This window comes from Vanessa cardui, chromosome 20, assembly GCF_905220365.1.
Source record: "Vanessa cardui chromosome 20, ilVanCard2.1, whole genome shotgun sequence".
NCBI classification, from domain to species: domain Eukaryota; kingdom Metazoa; phylum Arthropoda; class Insecta; order Lepidoptera; family Nymphalidae; genus Vanessa; species Vanessa cardui.
In genome coordinates, this window is record NC_061142.1 from 4,989,995 (window position 1) to 5,007,339 (window position 17,345).

At 31.3% G+C, this 17,345-nt stretch overlaps 1 protein-coding gene across 1 annotated transcript; it reads left to right on the plus strand.

Moving 5' to 3' along the window:
• Positions 1–519: 519 nt before the first annotated feature.
• LOC124538486 (esterase E4) lies at positions 520–17,345 on the plus strand. The gene is made up of 10 exons (XM_047115563.1): positions 520–826; positions 5,630–5,868; positions 6,645–6,839; positions 7,663–7,858; positions 8,914–9,048; positions 9,281–9,416; positions 10,385–10,618; positions 15,271–15,455; positions 16,170–16,453; positions 16,774–17,345. The coding sequence occupies exons 1-10, from the start codon at positions 677–679 to the stop codon at positions 16,985–16,987; spliced, it is 1,968 nt and encodes a 655-aa protein (XP_046971519.1). The 5' UTR covers positions 520–676; the 3' UTR covers positions 16,988–17,345.

Sequence of the window (17,345 nt, forward strand, 5' to 3'; positions counted from 1 at the left end):
TTGTTACTTGGTGGTAGGGCTTTGTGGAAGTAAGTGTAGCGTGGTTGCTGTCACCCCATCACGTATAGATTTCTGGACCACCAATGGTTTTGTTATGTTTCGGGTTTAAATGGTATTTATTACCCACCCATTGACGACATAAGAAAATAGCGATGATGACTACTTACCATCGGGTGTTAAATTTGGTATATACTTTATCCAGTTTGTCAAATATTTTTAATGAAATAAATTATATAGAATATAATACAAAAAATAAAACAATTTTGATGTACTTATGTATTATGTACTATATATATTTAATATTTATATATTCTTATGTATTTTTATGTATGTATATGCTACATATATAATTTTCTCCAACAATAAATAAAAACATTTTTCCTTTTCTCATTTAACATATAACATCTTTAACACAGGTCCAGTGTTGTGACACCATACAATGCTTTGTGGTTTGTTTGAGCACTTTTACCATACATATAGCAATTTTGTTGTGCAATTAAAATATCTTTTTGTTTCAGATTTCAAAAAAATAATCGAGTAAAAAATAATCAAATACGCATATGCAGCATTGGACAAAAACATAGAATCGTGGGAAGATACTTTTGAAATTATGTAATTTTTATTGTAACCGTTATATTCAATGTAATTAATAAAAGTGAAAATAATAAAGGAATAAATGCAAAAGACGCAAGTGGAAATGCGTATTCAGTGGTTGTGTATTGTGTTGTTGTGCGCGTCCGGACTTCTGTTAAGATGCGACGCCCTACCGCCCGCTGCTCTTGGCGATGTGGTCGCAAATGCCGCTAGCAGTTTGAACTCTATGAAGGTAATATAATACAGTCAATTTAAAAAATCTTATTTATTAAATAAACTTATTTAAAACCATTAAATAAAATACTTTCGACTTCTAGCCAAGTTTCAACTTGTTGTTAAAAAAATGTAAAATAGAAGTATAGTACGACACAACTTAGATGTAGCATCGGGAAAATTCGTAAAACCGATTACATCCGAATTGAGTACGCTATCCCAAATTATCAATATTTATTTCTCACGCGAATATGATGTAATATCATATGACCTAATATATTCGTCAATTTGACACGTCGATTTACATGGACTGGCTTTCTCTGACGCGAGAATCTATAGCAACGAATAGCGTCGAATGGCGCGATAAAGAGCTATTTCTATTGGTAGTGTAAATCGGCAGTAATTGGTTTTATTTTCATTCCATTGCATTTTCCGATGCTACATCTAATTTGTGTCGTACTTATAGGTACCTATTTTGTAGCAGATATTGTCATTTCTATTTTTTTAATAATTTTAATCAGCGTAAGCTTTGTTTGCTTAAAGTAAAAGACACGATAATTGACAAGATTAGCGAATATAAAATCCTAGTTGGCGGATTTCGATATTCTATGCTATTAAGCAACAACGTGTGACAGCGGTCCGTATCACGTTTACGCGAATCACGTTACGCTTCGCTCTTATATAACTTTAAACGACTCGAATGTTATTTGAGAATCACTTATTTAAAGATAAAACGATTAATGTATCACAAAGACCACAATTTTTTACGATTTAGAAACATTTATTTACATACAAACAATATAAATTTACAAGTGTGACTTGATGCATTATAATCTTTGGACATATTAAATTAATTCTGATTTTAAATAGAGCTAAGAATATATTGAAAGCCATCGGGAAGGTCTATATAAATCAGAATACATTTAAAATATTCAATGTTCATATGCGAGTTTATATTTTGTTTATTAATAATTATCTCAACTTTTTTGTTACATATGTACGTTTGACTTCAATTCTTTGTAATCAGGAATTGCTCACACTTATATAAACGACTTAGCTTAGCATAAGGTTTTTGTGAAGTTTGTTTACGAATTCTAAAACACTGAATAAGGTCAAATTAACTTATTAGGTTAGGTATTATCTGTACGGTCATTGGAGAATGGCATCCTATAGCAAAATGGAGACTAATTAATAAATAAGCGTTCGGTTAGTAAATCTGAGTTCAAACACCGCTTCGGAAACTAGAGCTTAGTCTGGCATGCTTTCGCGTCGATCGATGGCATGGCGCATGTTTATATGATTATTTATGCCTAGATTCCTTAACTTTTGTGCACATAAAACGTATTGTACCTTTGTATGCCACGTGCGTTCGTTTGGTAACTTCAAGTACAAAACGTTTAAAATTAAGAAAGCCTTAAGACGTGGCACTTGGGCTGTATTGCTGATGACATTCTAATGTGCTGTTTAAAAATTGCTACATTTGCGTGTTATGTTTTTAAATCCATTTAATTGTATTACATTTCCAACGTTAAGGCAAAATAAGTATTCATACTATGTCAATGAGTGGCACGAAGTTACTATTACCTACTTTTCAGCAGTGACGTAAAAATATGTGGTCAGTCTACAGTCACGGTATAAATTGTGGCATAACAATATACAAAAAGCCAAACAATAAAGTTCTAGTTACACATAGCCTTAAAGCCTCTTGGAATAATATTTAAATACATTAGTTTTTACTATATATAAAAAAGTCCTTGACGAGTCTTCTGTCTGTCTGAACGCGATAAACTCAAAAATTGAAACTGATTGAAATTTCATAAGGTAATCACGACAGGCGGAGTGATTAATGAGAAAGGTTTAATTTCATTTAAGATAAATTGGTGAAATATGATAATGACTGTTGAAAAAACAACTTAAACAATTTTAACAAGAAATCATGCAAGATGTAGTATAATATAAAAAAAATGTGAAGATATATTCTACTTGTCAGAAGCTGGAATAAGATATTCAATTAATTATTTTCTTAATAAGCTAGTTTCATGTTGAAACAAACGACTATTAATAATAATAGTGAACCTATGTCTAAATATTTATCATGTAGGTACTTTATTCTTGAGTAATATACCTGAAGGAAGATATTAGTATGACAACTTTCTGGGTTAATCTATCATTGGCAATAATATGATTCTTCAATATTCTGTAATGCCATTTCTTACTTAATGCGGGAAATAAGAAAGTGCTGTTTTGGGGTTAATCGTATTAATGCCTATTGATCTAATAGCTTTTCGTTTTTACGCAGTAGGTACTTTAGAAAACCTTGGGTGTTAGTAATGTCAGTGCAGTCAATATTTCCATTCTTATATAACATAATAACGTCATATATCCTCGTTGATTATTATCGAAATCAGCAATCGTTGCATGCGTGTGATTGATGGGACAATTGGCCGTTTTTGATACGATTTATATCAAATTTTTACAGATAACAAAAAAAATCATTATTCATTTTCCCATTCCAATTATCTCTTTACTTGGACGTGTATATCAAATGTTTTATAAGCATTTTCCAAAAATTAAATTACGTTTATTAAAATACTGCTAATTACTCATAAAATCCAATCAAGTTCACACGGTAGTGTGTGAATTGTGAATTCGAGAACGATCTATGACCAAACCATTGTATTTTTTACAATTCGAATCTGATTGGTAGGCAAAAGGATAAGTACATGTATCCATACAGATACATTTTTCCAGAGAAACAGATATTCTGCATATGTTCTTAAAACGTAGCTTAAGCGTTTAAGTTATGCTGATTATGTTTAATTTTTTTTTTGGTTATTTAGTAGTGTGTACACCGGTTTTCATGGGTATGCTACTCCGAAGTCCCAGGTTCGATTCCTGGCCGAGTCGATGCAAAAAAAGTTCATTAGTTTTCTTTGTTGTCTTGAGTCTGGGTGTTGTGGTACCTTTGTTACTTGATTTTCCATAACACAAGTGGTTTAGTTAGAACAATTATAATGTTTTGTAGAATTCTATATTTCAATAATTATTTAATTTGTTCTAATTTTATATTTCTTAAGTTACGTATTCGCATTGTTTGTGATTGCAATTTTACCAACCCTGGCTTAAATGGATTATTACCACTACAATTAATGTAGGCATTACATGTAACTATGAAAGTAATTTACCTAAAATTCCGAAACATTTTAGTCAAATGCCAATCGAATTTAAAGTAACATAGACACCTTATTAAAATCGTGGCTATTTAAAATCGTTATTCTTATTGGCGGACTAAAGGTCATCAATAGCATCATTGCACAAACATTTCGAAACATCTAACCAATCTTCGTGTTCTTAAGTAATTTTTGCATTACTTGCACTATGTAAATGCCTATGAATGAAACTAAACACATATAATTACCACAAAATAAAGTCGAATTAATTGATGACAAGGGCTGTTATGTAAGAATAAACTTGAAACTCACCGCAGAACATGGTTGTGACATGTCAGATAATGATGTGTAATATTGACTATAAACAATAATAATGCCATTTAAAGGATACGAAAATTGTTGTTCAGACTTGCATGCGGCCTGCTACTAATTGCTTATTGCTAATTGATTGTTCTATTCGAAAAAGCCATACAAACATACCAAAAATACTTGTTCAAAATTTTAACTGATTCTGATGGAATTCTTAAACGTATAGAATAGGTACGATCGAAAACAAGTATTCTTTTTTAAGTGTAAGATGTATTTAAGATAATTAATGGTTATTCGCCTAAATGCGTAATTCTTCATGCTTGTTGCTATTATATTTCATGCATTATAAGAATCAACAGTGGAAATGTATTAAAAATTTGACAATTATGTATACTCGTTATCATTAATGAGCAGGATTTCTGTCTAACCGCTGATTATTACAGCGTTCATGATAACGTTGCAATATTTTAGTCGAGGACTACCGTTTACCAATGTGTTGCAGTGCAATATATTGTGACATTATACTAATATAGCGACTTTACGAGTAATTGTCAAAATTGCACAGTAGAGCGACACTTGTTAATTATCTTCAAACCCCTAGAAACTTGTTTCATCTAAATAAGTCGTGGTTTATGATGAAATTAGTTGACTAATATTCAAGCAAACATTACAGTTTATTAAATATATTTAAAAATATGCGGTAGGTATGGTTACGAAAAGGAACAATAACAATTACAAGAGGCTTAACGTTATGTAACTTTTAATTTAATTTTCTTTTATGTATATCTGTTTCACTATAATTGCACGATTGAAATCAAGCCGACATATACAAAAGTGAACTGATCCATTAATTTAATTATACGGAAAAATTAATGTAATATGATAATTGACAAGAGCATGTTAAGATATTGAGTCAAAAAGAGTAATTTTCTTGTCAGTGCCATAAATTAAATTTTTTGTTATGAAATCGATACATTTAACACTTGGGCTCTGAAGTTAATACTTTAAAATCTTGTATTTTGTTATTATATTTAACAAGCGATTATGGAAACAGTTAGAGTGTTCAATATCGTCATCAAAAATAAAGACATCATATATAGACTTTAACTAATGATTAAATTCAATTAAAATAGAAAATATAATTGAACATAACGAAATTTGAACCAGCCAAGCTAAAAAAATACCAAGATTATTTTTCTAAATTTTATATTAATTTCTCATTCGAAAAAACAATTCGATTTATATCGTATATTATATTTGTTATCTGGTATTATCGAAAACGTATAAAATAATTATAATTAAAAAATAATTTTCGAATTACGATCATTCCTTTTTGTACGTAGGTAACAGGAGCATGGCGAAGATTATCAAGTACGGTGAGCGAGTCGGTAGGGTTGAAGTACGCGTTACGGCGTCTTCAGGCCGTACCCGCAAGAGCTGCGCGACTGGTCCATGCGCTCGTGGACCGCATGCGAGTTGGAGGAGGACCCATTATTACAACACAGCTGGGCACTCTACGTGGAAGGAGGGTCATCGCGAGGACCAGTGCCCAGACGCCATATTATAGCTTTAAGGGAATTAGGTAAATATAATATTGCCTAACTAGTTGCTTATTTACAGACTCTCTCATAAAAAGATAAGTCGAGATTTTAAAACTTAAAACTGAATAAATATGCAGACAATACTTTTAATAAATCGAGTCGCACGACTGGTTATACCTAACAGTCAAAAATTCATTTGAACTTATTGTGCTATTTTATATAATATTGCCTAACTAGTTGATAATTTGCGAGTTAAAGCTCATAACGATAATGTTATTGTAGAGAACACCTTCGATCAGGATGCTTGATAAGGATACAATATATTATATGCAAAAGCATAGCTTGAATCTAAAAAGATTCGAGCACACACTGCAAAAATTATCAATTTAATTTTTACTTCTATTGTGTTCACTAAAACATCAAATTATACATATCACAGCCTGTTTGATAATCATGTTACGCTACCACACAAAAATGTATGACACTCGATATTTAAATGAGTCTCATTATTTTAATAAGTAATTAATCGAGCCGGGACAGCTCATAATAAAGTAATAAATATTTGGTTCTCATCCTTCAACGCTTAGAGAATGTTCTCATTTCGAACGAGGTCAAAAACGGACATTTACAATAAAATATATATTGATAAAGAACTTACATACTTTAAGAAGGTTAAATAATATTATTTCGATAAAACTATATATTTTTATATACAGTAGCTGTGGATTTCATTGCTGTAACAATGTTCTTAGTCAGTTAATGGTGGTGTTTTATAATTATGTCCATGATATTAAGATATAATTATGAATTTTCATAGATATGCTCAACCCCCTCGAGGTCCATTACGTTTCCGACCACCAGCACCGCTGGAACCTTGGTCAGGAATTCGAGATGCCCTCGAAGAAGGTGCGGTATGCCCCCACCGATTTATGCTCTTCGACACGTACAAGGGTGACGAAGATTGCCTTTTCCTCAACGTTTATACACCAGCGCTACCGGACAAATTATCGGGGTAAATAAATACATCTTATTTTTGGCTTTGTTAATAATTAGCAATATTTGCCCAGAGTGAAGTATATGTATGAGTAAGTTAGTGTTTATGTAATCAAATGTTTACGGATGCTTTACATAATACATATATTACTCATTATCCCATTTCAATGATGTCATTAATATACACCCACACATGCCTATATAAAAATTTATTTGACCGATTTCTATTATTATAGTTAAGTTGATCTCTGAAAATGATATTATTATTTTAAAGAGCTATTACGCATATCCATAAAATATTGGGTAAAAAAGATACAACGCATGTACATATTTGCATTATACATTTGCCTAAGTACCTACGTAATTTCGATTAACCGAAAAAACAACAATACGATATTGGTGTTGAATAATTAAAATATTCTTTTTTATTTCAATAGTACTGAAATAAAAAATTGGAATTATAAAGTTTTATTGAAACGATAATAATAAGACATAATTGATTTTTACTTCTCGCTCTGAATTCTATTTAAGAAAAGGTAGCAAGTAGAAATTTGGAACAATTAAAATTTTATCTTTCTCTCTAAGCAAAACTAGCATTCGATGACAGTTTGCTAGAATTATTTTTTAATTAAGATCGGTGCAAAACATCTCTATGTAACGTAAGGTCCCTACTTCCCTACTCTCCTATGTCCCAACTATGTCTACTATGTCCCTACTTTTATACTTAAAATTATCAAACCATTTTTTTATCTATTCGATATATTTGAAATGGATATATTTGATATGGCGATATGTTGAGATAGCTTATTTTCTAGTTTATTAACATTTTATTATATTTATAGATACAATCCAAAATTAGCAGTTATGGTATGGATTCATGGCGGTGCTTTTGCCGTCGGATCTGGCAATGCCTTTCTCTACGGGCCGGATCACCTAGTAGGTGCTGGAGTAGTGTTGGTCACGCTAAACTACAGGCTCGGCGCTCTCGGCTTTTTAAGCTTAGAGAATGAAGAAGTATCTGGAAATATGGGTCTAAAGGTAATCATAAAAAAATATTTTTTTAAGAGCTCAAAAAGTTAACATACCGACCCTATAGTACATTTATTACACAAGATAAGAGAATGTACAGCTAAAATATTTTGGTAAAAAATATTGTTTGTTAATTTAATTTCAAAATTCGGCAAATTAAATTCTAAGTATACGTATAAAATCATTTCATGGGGTATTATAATAAATCCTAGCATATGAATATTTTAATACATCTTAGTAGCTAATAAAATAATAAGTTCCCTTTATATTGATTATAAGACAAATATTTCGTTAATATTAGTTATTTTTTATATTATTCTACAAATTAAAATACATTTAATTTAGAATTAGATTAATTCGGAGTAGTGTATTGATATATATATGTAGGTACACATAGACTACAATTAAATATAACTAAAATCGGAGACACATTTCTTCCAGAACGAGTCACGTAAAGTGCGTTTTGACATAAATGAGTATTTTAAAAGTGAAAAATCAATGTCAAATACATCGTTTTGCAATAACAAATTTTAGAAAGACATGTGTTACCTTTACGCTTATATGAACACAATGGCGAACCTTCCATTATTACGAGTTGATTACGGCTTGGGCAACAATCGGACGGACGGCTTAAATGGTCAAGTGCTATATCTTAATGTTGCCTAATCTTAATAGCTTTGAAAAGAACATAAGGTAACTGATGATTCCAAATGTTAAAGTGATGCAATGTCTATACATATAATAAAATTGGCACATATATACATATATGCATTACTTAATGCATATATGTAGTACGGTACATAAACCAATTTTTTTAATTTTTGTCTGTCTGTCCGGCTAATCTCTGGAACGGCTAGACCAATTTTGACGAGACGAGTATAATAAGGAGTAATTTAGGCTTTAAAATACCTTTTTTTAAAAAAAATCAAACGCGCATGAAGTCTTTGGCACTGCTAGTGAATTCATAAATATATAAACTATCAATGTATTATTTGAAATCAGAAATATTTATTCGTTGTTTTAATATTTGATTAAGGTTAAAAATAAGATATTTTGATATAAAGGATCAAGTAATGGCTCTGAAATGGGTACAAGAGAATATCGAGTACTTCGGCGGTGACCCTCAGCGCGTCACAATCTTCGGGGAGTCGGCTGGCGCAGCTTCTGTGCATTTGCACATGCTTTCATCAGCTTCCAAAGTGAGATTTGTGACATGAAGAATTTACATATTTTGCATAATTTTTAAATATCATATCATATAATAGAATTGCCTAAATCAAAAATAACGAACTACTTGTGTATTATTTTGCCTTTTGACTTTATTTAAAAGTATTTTTATGTTTCAAAATCGATATAGATCCATACTTCTTTTGAAAAAGTATTTGAAAAAAAAGGTTTTCGTTGAGCTCTTTATTTTATTGGTTCTCGCAGGGATTATTTCATGGAGCTATAGCTCAAAGCGGCTTAGCTCTGTCGCCGTGGGCTCTGGCACAGGATCCCCGCGACCGAGCCTTTGATCTAGGCAGAGAACTCGGCATTGATACGAACAGTACTGCTGAATTACTCGGTAAGGAATCTATTTCAACTTAGTTGAGTTTTAAAATTAGTCATAACTTGTTTTTATTACTTATCATATACTTCTATACATGTAAAAATGACAAAATTACCACTACTAAAAGTACGACGATTACGTGGCAAGTAAACAGCCACATGTCCTAAAAATCTGCTACATCTGAAGTCACCAATCCGTTCAGAGTAGGGTAGTGAAATAAACTCCAAACTTACTCCAATCTCCAATGGAAGGCTTAACCCAGCAATGGAACATGTACAGAATGTACCTACTTTACTTACATATCATCGATAAATGTTGTTTTTTTTAATATGTAATATATATGCAATGCAATAGTCGACCTTAGATATTATTTGCGGTGATAATTATGTCAATGTTAAATTAATGAATGCCGTTAGGCGGTCATTGTCGCTTAAGTAAATTTTATAACATTAATTAAACAAATATTTGATAATCTTGAATGTGGCCTTCATAAAACAATTATTATATCATTGAGAAGAAACACAAAGAATTTCAATGGAAAAGTATTGAAAGTAAATTGGTATTTGCTCATCTAAATCGTCTTTAAGTAAAGACATATGTTTTTTTACACATACTAAAATTCAAGTTTTATGTAATTAAAATAGCAAGTAACACTATTAAAAATCGCAATAAATACTCTTTCATGTCTTTCAAAGAATTTTGATTAACACGTCGTTTAAATGCCCGCGTCCGATTTCGACTCGGCACATGAGCATAAATCTTACATAAATGGCAAGGTACAAGGTTGATTATTTATCTCTTTGGGACACCATAGAATAAGTCCTTGCTATGAACGCTTTCACATCTGTATGAATAACATTTATAGGGACATATTTAACAGTGTTTATGTAATTTCAATTTTTTTCAGTGTGAAAACCTGGTCATAGTAAGTTTTCTTTAAAAAAATTATAAAAGCAATTGTAAATGATTATTACATTTTTTAGGCTACCTTCGTGCAACGCCAAGTGAATTATTGGTAAAAGCTGGTGCAAGGCTAGCAGGTGCACCGGGCAAATCGGCAGACCTGCAAAATACCGTGTCTCTACCTTTCCTACCCGTTGTAGAACCGGATATTCCCGAAGCTTTCCTGACAAAGTCACCTAAGGAACTTCTACCGGGAGCTGATGTGCCTTTGCTTACTGGTTACAATGCCCAGGAAGGAATCATACTGTTCCGGCGTAAGTAGTTTTTATTTTATTACCAATCCAAAATAATCAGCGGTTAAAGTAAATGTTTATCAATATCTTGAAAAATTTATATTTTTGCTATAAAATAATTTTAAGTTGATTTGTAGTCACTACTTTTTACTTCTCACTCCCATTCATTTTATATAAAAAATAGATTGTAAAATTTAAATGTTACATTAACAGTGCAAAGAAAAGTAGAAATTAAGTAACCTTCATTCCGCCCCGGACTATTCTTTAAAGTTTTTTTTTTATTTTCTGAAAATGGTTAAAAATATCGGTAAACTTATAATGGTTGGAAACTCTCAATAAATTTATCAATTCACAATTTGTCTTTTCTAATTAATAAAATTTAACTCTTGCGACTTAATTAATAAATAATATTATAGTTGATCACCGCGAGTTCATGATACATTCATACGACCAAGTTTTTAAAGTCAGGTTTCTTGGGTGTTTTCGTAAGTACATAACATTTTAGGTCTTTCAAAATAATGTTTATGGTAAGTGTTACAAAAGGGGTCAACGGAATCGTTAAATTAAGTCAATTGTAAATTTAAAATACATACTCTACCATTATAGGTCGTAATGAGATTATGTACATGTACGTGTCTCGTGAGTAACTACATACGATAAACATAAATTTTCACGATGTATACACTGGGTTTATCTTTGGCAATTAATTAATCAAAATCCGGGGTGTGTGAGATGATGTTTTTTCCAATTACCTAGGACTCGCCGCACCTAGTCCGGTTATAGTGGCGGAAATCCTTCAAAACATTTCGCAAGTGAACGGAAGATTGTGTGACATACTTTTCCTTTACCTTAGCGTATTTAGATATTTGTGAGAATCAAATTACTCGGACATGGACTACTATTACGGTGGCAATGTTAGGTATAAAGGCAATAAAGTACGCAAACTTTTTTCCCCTTAATTTTAGTATTAAAAACTTTATTTAGTATTAACAGAGTCATTAGTTAGCATTATTTTTATAATTGAGAGCATTAATTATTTAAATATAGCATAACAATCTACAATCGAAGCTTTAAAATTAGCATGCAGTACCTGTCGTTGATTTAACGTGCTTCATTTGTTATTATAATTATTGTTGTGCTCGGCGTAAGAAAACATCGTGAATCGGACGTAAGTAGTTCCGCAGAACGATTATCTAAACTGCATTAGAGCAGTGTACCAGAAAGAATAAGTTTCAAACATTCTCCAGTTCTTTTACTATGATAATATTATTTCGTCACTAAGTCCAGTCTCAACTGTGTACATTTAATATCCTCCTTATACATATTAAAATTATAAGGGCATATCCATATAGGTATACTCGTCACTGTCATTTAATTATTGGTTTTTCTACCAATTTTATTTTATCAGAAATATATATATATATATATACATTATGTCACACTCGCACAAAATCAAAATAAACAACATCGTAAATCATAATGGTATATAGAAAATACGACCAACTGTTGCAAGATACAAGTAAAGCATTTGTAAACCTATTGGAGATTAGGGTACTAAAATTACACAAACCTTACCTCCAAAATATAAGGACGTAATGAAAATCACTAGAGCGTGTTTTCTCACAGCCTACATTGCATTGCGTAGTTCAGCAAATAACTACCGTAAGTATGTTTGGCACAAAACTTATGTTATGGTCACGTATTGTCACATGCTATTTCCTGTCGCTGTTAGATAACGAGACAGTGAAACGCTATAATAGACGGCATGGGGACACGACCTCATCCGTGACTGTTAGTAGGTAAACCAGATAGTCATTTAAATAGATGATGCAAGAGAAATGTTGTAATAATTTTTTACTTTGTTTATTGTTGCGTTTGTAATTTTTTTTTCAACTTTGTTAAGTTTTTATAAAACTTTCGATGCAGAGAAGTAACGAAACAAAGATCATTTTAATCACATCCTTTATTATATGATCATGAAAAAATATAGTATTTGGAGGATCAGTGCCTACTAAAAAAACGCCTATAAACGCGTAATCTTAACTGACAGTCATTGGTTCGAATCCCGGTAAGCGCCACTAAGTTTTTATGGCACACTTGAATCTTCTAAGCTTCTCGAGAACCGCGTGGTGGAATAAGCTCCTAACCATCACTCCACCTAATATGTAATGGTTAATTTCTAGAACATATTTATTAAAAATGAACTAGACAACAAATATAAGATGAATTTAAATAACGGTTTTCATTTTTAAACCGGTGGCAAATCACTATATTTTAATTTAAGTCTATATAGATTATATATTTGAATATGATCTGATAAATGTGGGCTATAAACGTCATATTATTATTGAAATAAGTAGAAACTACTTCTATGATTCGACCATATATATAATACATAATTATATAATACGACCTAGGTAAGATCATATTTTAGAAATAACATGTGTTATCACAGTCACAGAGCTGAAGGAAGACGTACATATAAATAAATACGTGTGTGATTTAGAAACGTATGAGATACACGTTTCGACATAAATTTTTAAAAACTGATCTTCTGATTCATAACCATGATGCATAACTTACGCAAGTTATTGCTCGAAAATTGTTTTCCATTTTGATTATTATCTAAGAAGGTTAACTATATTTTTAAGTTTTTTTTTTTATGTGTGAAGTATTGCTGTTGGCCCTACTGGCCTTTACAGCGTCACCGGTCTTTCGGGCGAGAACTAATGCCCTGAGGTTGAGCGGGGGGGTCGAGATTAAATTTAAAGTTCGTCCTGAGGGTGTCTCCTATGAGATCGCACCTCGGCTCGGAACGAAATCGGTGTTGTATATTTAAAAAAAAAAAACATGTTTTTATTTATGGCTCCGATAACGAATGGTCTTATCAGCCTATTGATATATTTATATTATACAAAATAAAACTATTGTGTGTATAAATCAGATTTTCCACCACTCTTCGTAACCGTAAATATTATGGTCTATTCAATTCAATTCTTAGCTTAAAGGTACCACGGTCTATTGTTAAGTTTTCTTCATAATAATTCGACATCAGATTAATAGAAATACAAGCAAAATATTAATTATTCCCATAGACAATTACAAATATTTTTTTTACTATAATATTTGATATCAATTAAAACGCTTGTTTAATGTTGTGCAAATTTAGCACAAGTTCTGGTCTTAATGCTTTATTCTATTCGTAGTTGCTTTTTTATGTCTGTAACATTAACTGTAAATGCAATATTTACACACTAAAATGTCGCTATGTTTATAATTTAAATTATTTTTGACTCCCATAAAGCTTATCTTATATTTAAACTGAAAACCGATAATCTAAAAAAAAAAATTCAAATAGGAGGCATTTGGCTACTCAGTTTCGGTCAGAGTTCGTTCGATCTAAAGTCATGTCGTGTCGTGTCATGTCACAAAAAAAAACAAAATATAAAAAAATACATATAAAGAGTTATTTTCAAAATGATTCAAAGATCAACTTTCCTTGCCTCTGCACATATTCGGCTAAAAGCAGTTACGTAAAACGCGTTACATAAATTGCATAAGAGCTGACTGCAGTGTTAAAAAATCGTCACGCTGAAATGTATTGCAGCTACTTTACATAACGAACAAACGAAAATATACGATTGTTATCGTGCAATTATAGTACAAGTCACTGGTCAAATAATGCTTTATTTCAATTGTAGTTCCTATGCTATTTAAATAGTAGTCATGACATACAAAAGTTTAGTCCCTTTTCGCGATAAACTTGGAATAAGACAGAGATAAATACATCATATAAATATCGACGTTTTTTTAACGTATTTTAAATCGTAAGGGAAGGCAGAGCCATAGTATTGTATATGAGCGATTTATTACAATTCTTTTAAGGTATTCTTAAGAAATTTTGTTATTGAAAAAAAAAAGGTTTATATATCGCTTTATTTGACATCAATTTTATTTTATAAATTAATTTTAAATAATTGTTACTGAAGCATTCAATATTTTTAATATACCTACATCACTGACATCTCATTAACCTTGCAACTGCTTAAATACGAATCCAGTTTTTGCTAATAACAACAATATTTGGCTTCTACTCGATTCTAGACTATTTGATTTCGTCAAAATATTTGCTGTATAAACTACCTTAATGTATGAAAACCAATATAGGAAGGTCATATCGTATATCATCGAAGATAGATTAATAATAAAAATATATTTTTCTCACTTCTATATTAACTTGTATTTTTTTAAGGGATTAGATTATACATCGATTATTCCAATTATTATTATAATTTTCATCATTTTTTAACTATAAGCTACACATTTAGAAATCGAAAACACCTAAACGCAACTATCCCTTGTAACAATTTTAATCCAAAATATTAAGTGGTCGTGCGGCCTTTTCCTTTTTTAAAGTTATGACTAAGTTATTAACTTCAAATCATTGTTAACGTTTCTTTGCTTGTATTATATGTGTCCCAATAACCTATCTCATGCGAAGTTGGAATAAAGATAAAAATACCTTCGATTTACTTTAAGTAGATTTAACTAAACTTAGAAACTTCCATAAACGTACTCATCAACTTACGAACAATCCCGCGGCCCCAACACTGCAAAACATACCGAAGAATAGGCATATTCTATATAATTAACCATGCTTGTGTGTTAAACAGGTCTTCAACGATATCCAAAATTATTAAGCGAATTGGACCAAGAATTTATGCGAGTCGTACCGCCAGAGCTGACATCCTCAGACGAGGAACGTTCGATAAAGGTTATGGATCACATACGAGCGTTCTACTTTCAGCAGCGACCCGTCGAGGCCGTCGACGTGCGCAATATCGACAGCCTCATTGATGTAAGTTACTTTTTATAAGAACTAATTATATTACATTTAATTAAACAGCTGAGTTATGAAAATTATCAAGAAATGACAAATGACTAGACGAAAACTAACTCATGTCTAAAATAATCCAGCTTTCTACTGTAGCTCGACTCTTTTTTGAGTAGGTCTATATCGAATTTGTAAACTCTATAAATATTCAGTATCCATAATACCATATTTATGGGAATAAAATTGTTACGTCTTCTTTGTGTCTGTATTTAGAAGTTACCTTGTAAATATGAATATATTATGTTTATGAGAGACATAAAAATATAATGATATATGAAATATTAAAACACGAATGTAAAAACCATAACAAACAATGACATCAGCTCAAAACGGATATCGTATCGGGTTCTGAAGATGGCCATGGCACAAATTACATATTTTCAATATTTTTATCTCGAGTTGATAATGTATACTTATTGGCAGATTTTTTACAGAAAACATTAAGTGGATTCCGGTTTGATAACATTTATATTTGCTTGTTTAATTAATACAAACAAAATATTATAAAAAATAATTTAAAAAAACCTAATTTCGCACACACTTTTTATTAGCTTTATGAATGTTTCGTTTCGTAACTGTAACAATAGTCGAACAACACAATAAGTTAATAAAGAAACAATGCTATCTGTTAATCGGAATGTCTTAAAAGTTCTTACTTTCTCACGGCTCCTTAAACAGTTGTTCACAGACGTCATGTTCCTTCGTCCAGCGCTGGAAACGTTAAAATTACAAGCAAACACGAATCGAACAAGTCCAACATACTTCTATCGATTTGCATTTGATGGTGCCTTGGGGCTATTCAAGAGGATGCTGGGTATCAATCACCCTGGCGTCTGTCATGGTGATGAAATGGGCTACCTGTTTTACTTCTCGCGGTTTAACTACAGGCTAGACGACGATTCGCCTGAACTAAAAGTTTCCAAAAAAATGGTACAAATGTGGACTAATTTTGCTAAAACTGGGTGAGTAAAAGTATTTGTAAACCGCAGCATTCGAAAATTAAAAAACTACAATAGCGTAGTAATTAAATTAATAATATGAAATATAGTTCTCATAATATGTAAATTGTACCTACGTAGATTTTGACAAATAACAATTATTGTACCTTACAATATATACCTACTTTCTGTTATCAGTACTTAGTCACTCATTCAACTTATAACAAGTGGTAGTTATGAATATTTTAAATTGCACATTTGAAATAACCTTTAATCAACATGTAACATTATTTTGAAGCAAAATACTCATCAGATATTAAAAAAAAATGTTTTATTTTTTTCAGAAATCCAACGCCTGCCATCGATTACGAATCAGTAATGGACTTTAAATGGCTGCCAGTCAACGACACATCCCATATCAACTACCTAGATATCACAGAAAACTTTACGCTTCGGACTGACCCTGAAGACAAAAGAGTACGCTTCTGGGATTGGCTGTATGAGAACTATGCCAACAAACATACGAATACTACTGAACGTGCCAGTGAACTACAATAAGTGAAATTCATAAACTATTATAAATAACAATTTATTTAAAGTGTGAAGTGTCGAGAGTGATGTTCTCTTTATTACATAATGTTTTAAGTATTGTTTACAGATAATTGTTATCGTAATTGTAATTATTCTTATAAGTATTTTCTATAACAACTGGGAAGGCAGGACGAGTAATTGTGGGTATTCTTTTGTATGTATCTAAATCTACATAAAGCTTTAAAAAGGCCATAACTGTAACACAAGAATAACGTGATTGAGACAAATTCTGGGAAAATTTTACAATAGGTACAATTTAAATTTTTGAACATGTATTAGAAAGTACCAGAAAATCAATTGACTGTAGTCTATTTTGTACTATAAA

What these genes read in the sequence shown, in the direction of transcription:
- LOC124538486 (XM_047115563.1), top strand. Translation starts at nt 677, where the DNA reads ATGCAAAAGACGCAAGTGGAAATGCGTATTCAGTGGTTGTGTATTGTG. An exon ending in TGCTTTCATCAGCTTCCAAA is followed by an intron (nt 9,049 to 9,280) that starts GTGAGATTTGTG and finishes TGGTTCTCGCAG; the next exon opens with GGATTATTTCATGGAGCTAT. An exon ending in AGGAATCATACTGTTCCGGC is followed by an intron (nt 10,619 to 15,270) that starts GTAAGTAGTTTT and finishes TGTGTTAAACAG; the next exon opens with GTCTTCAACGATATCCAAAA.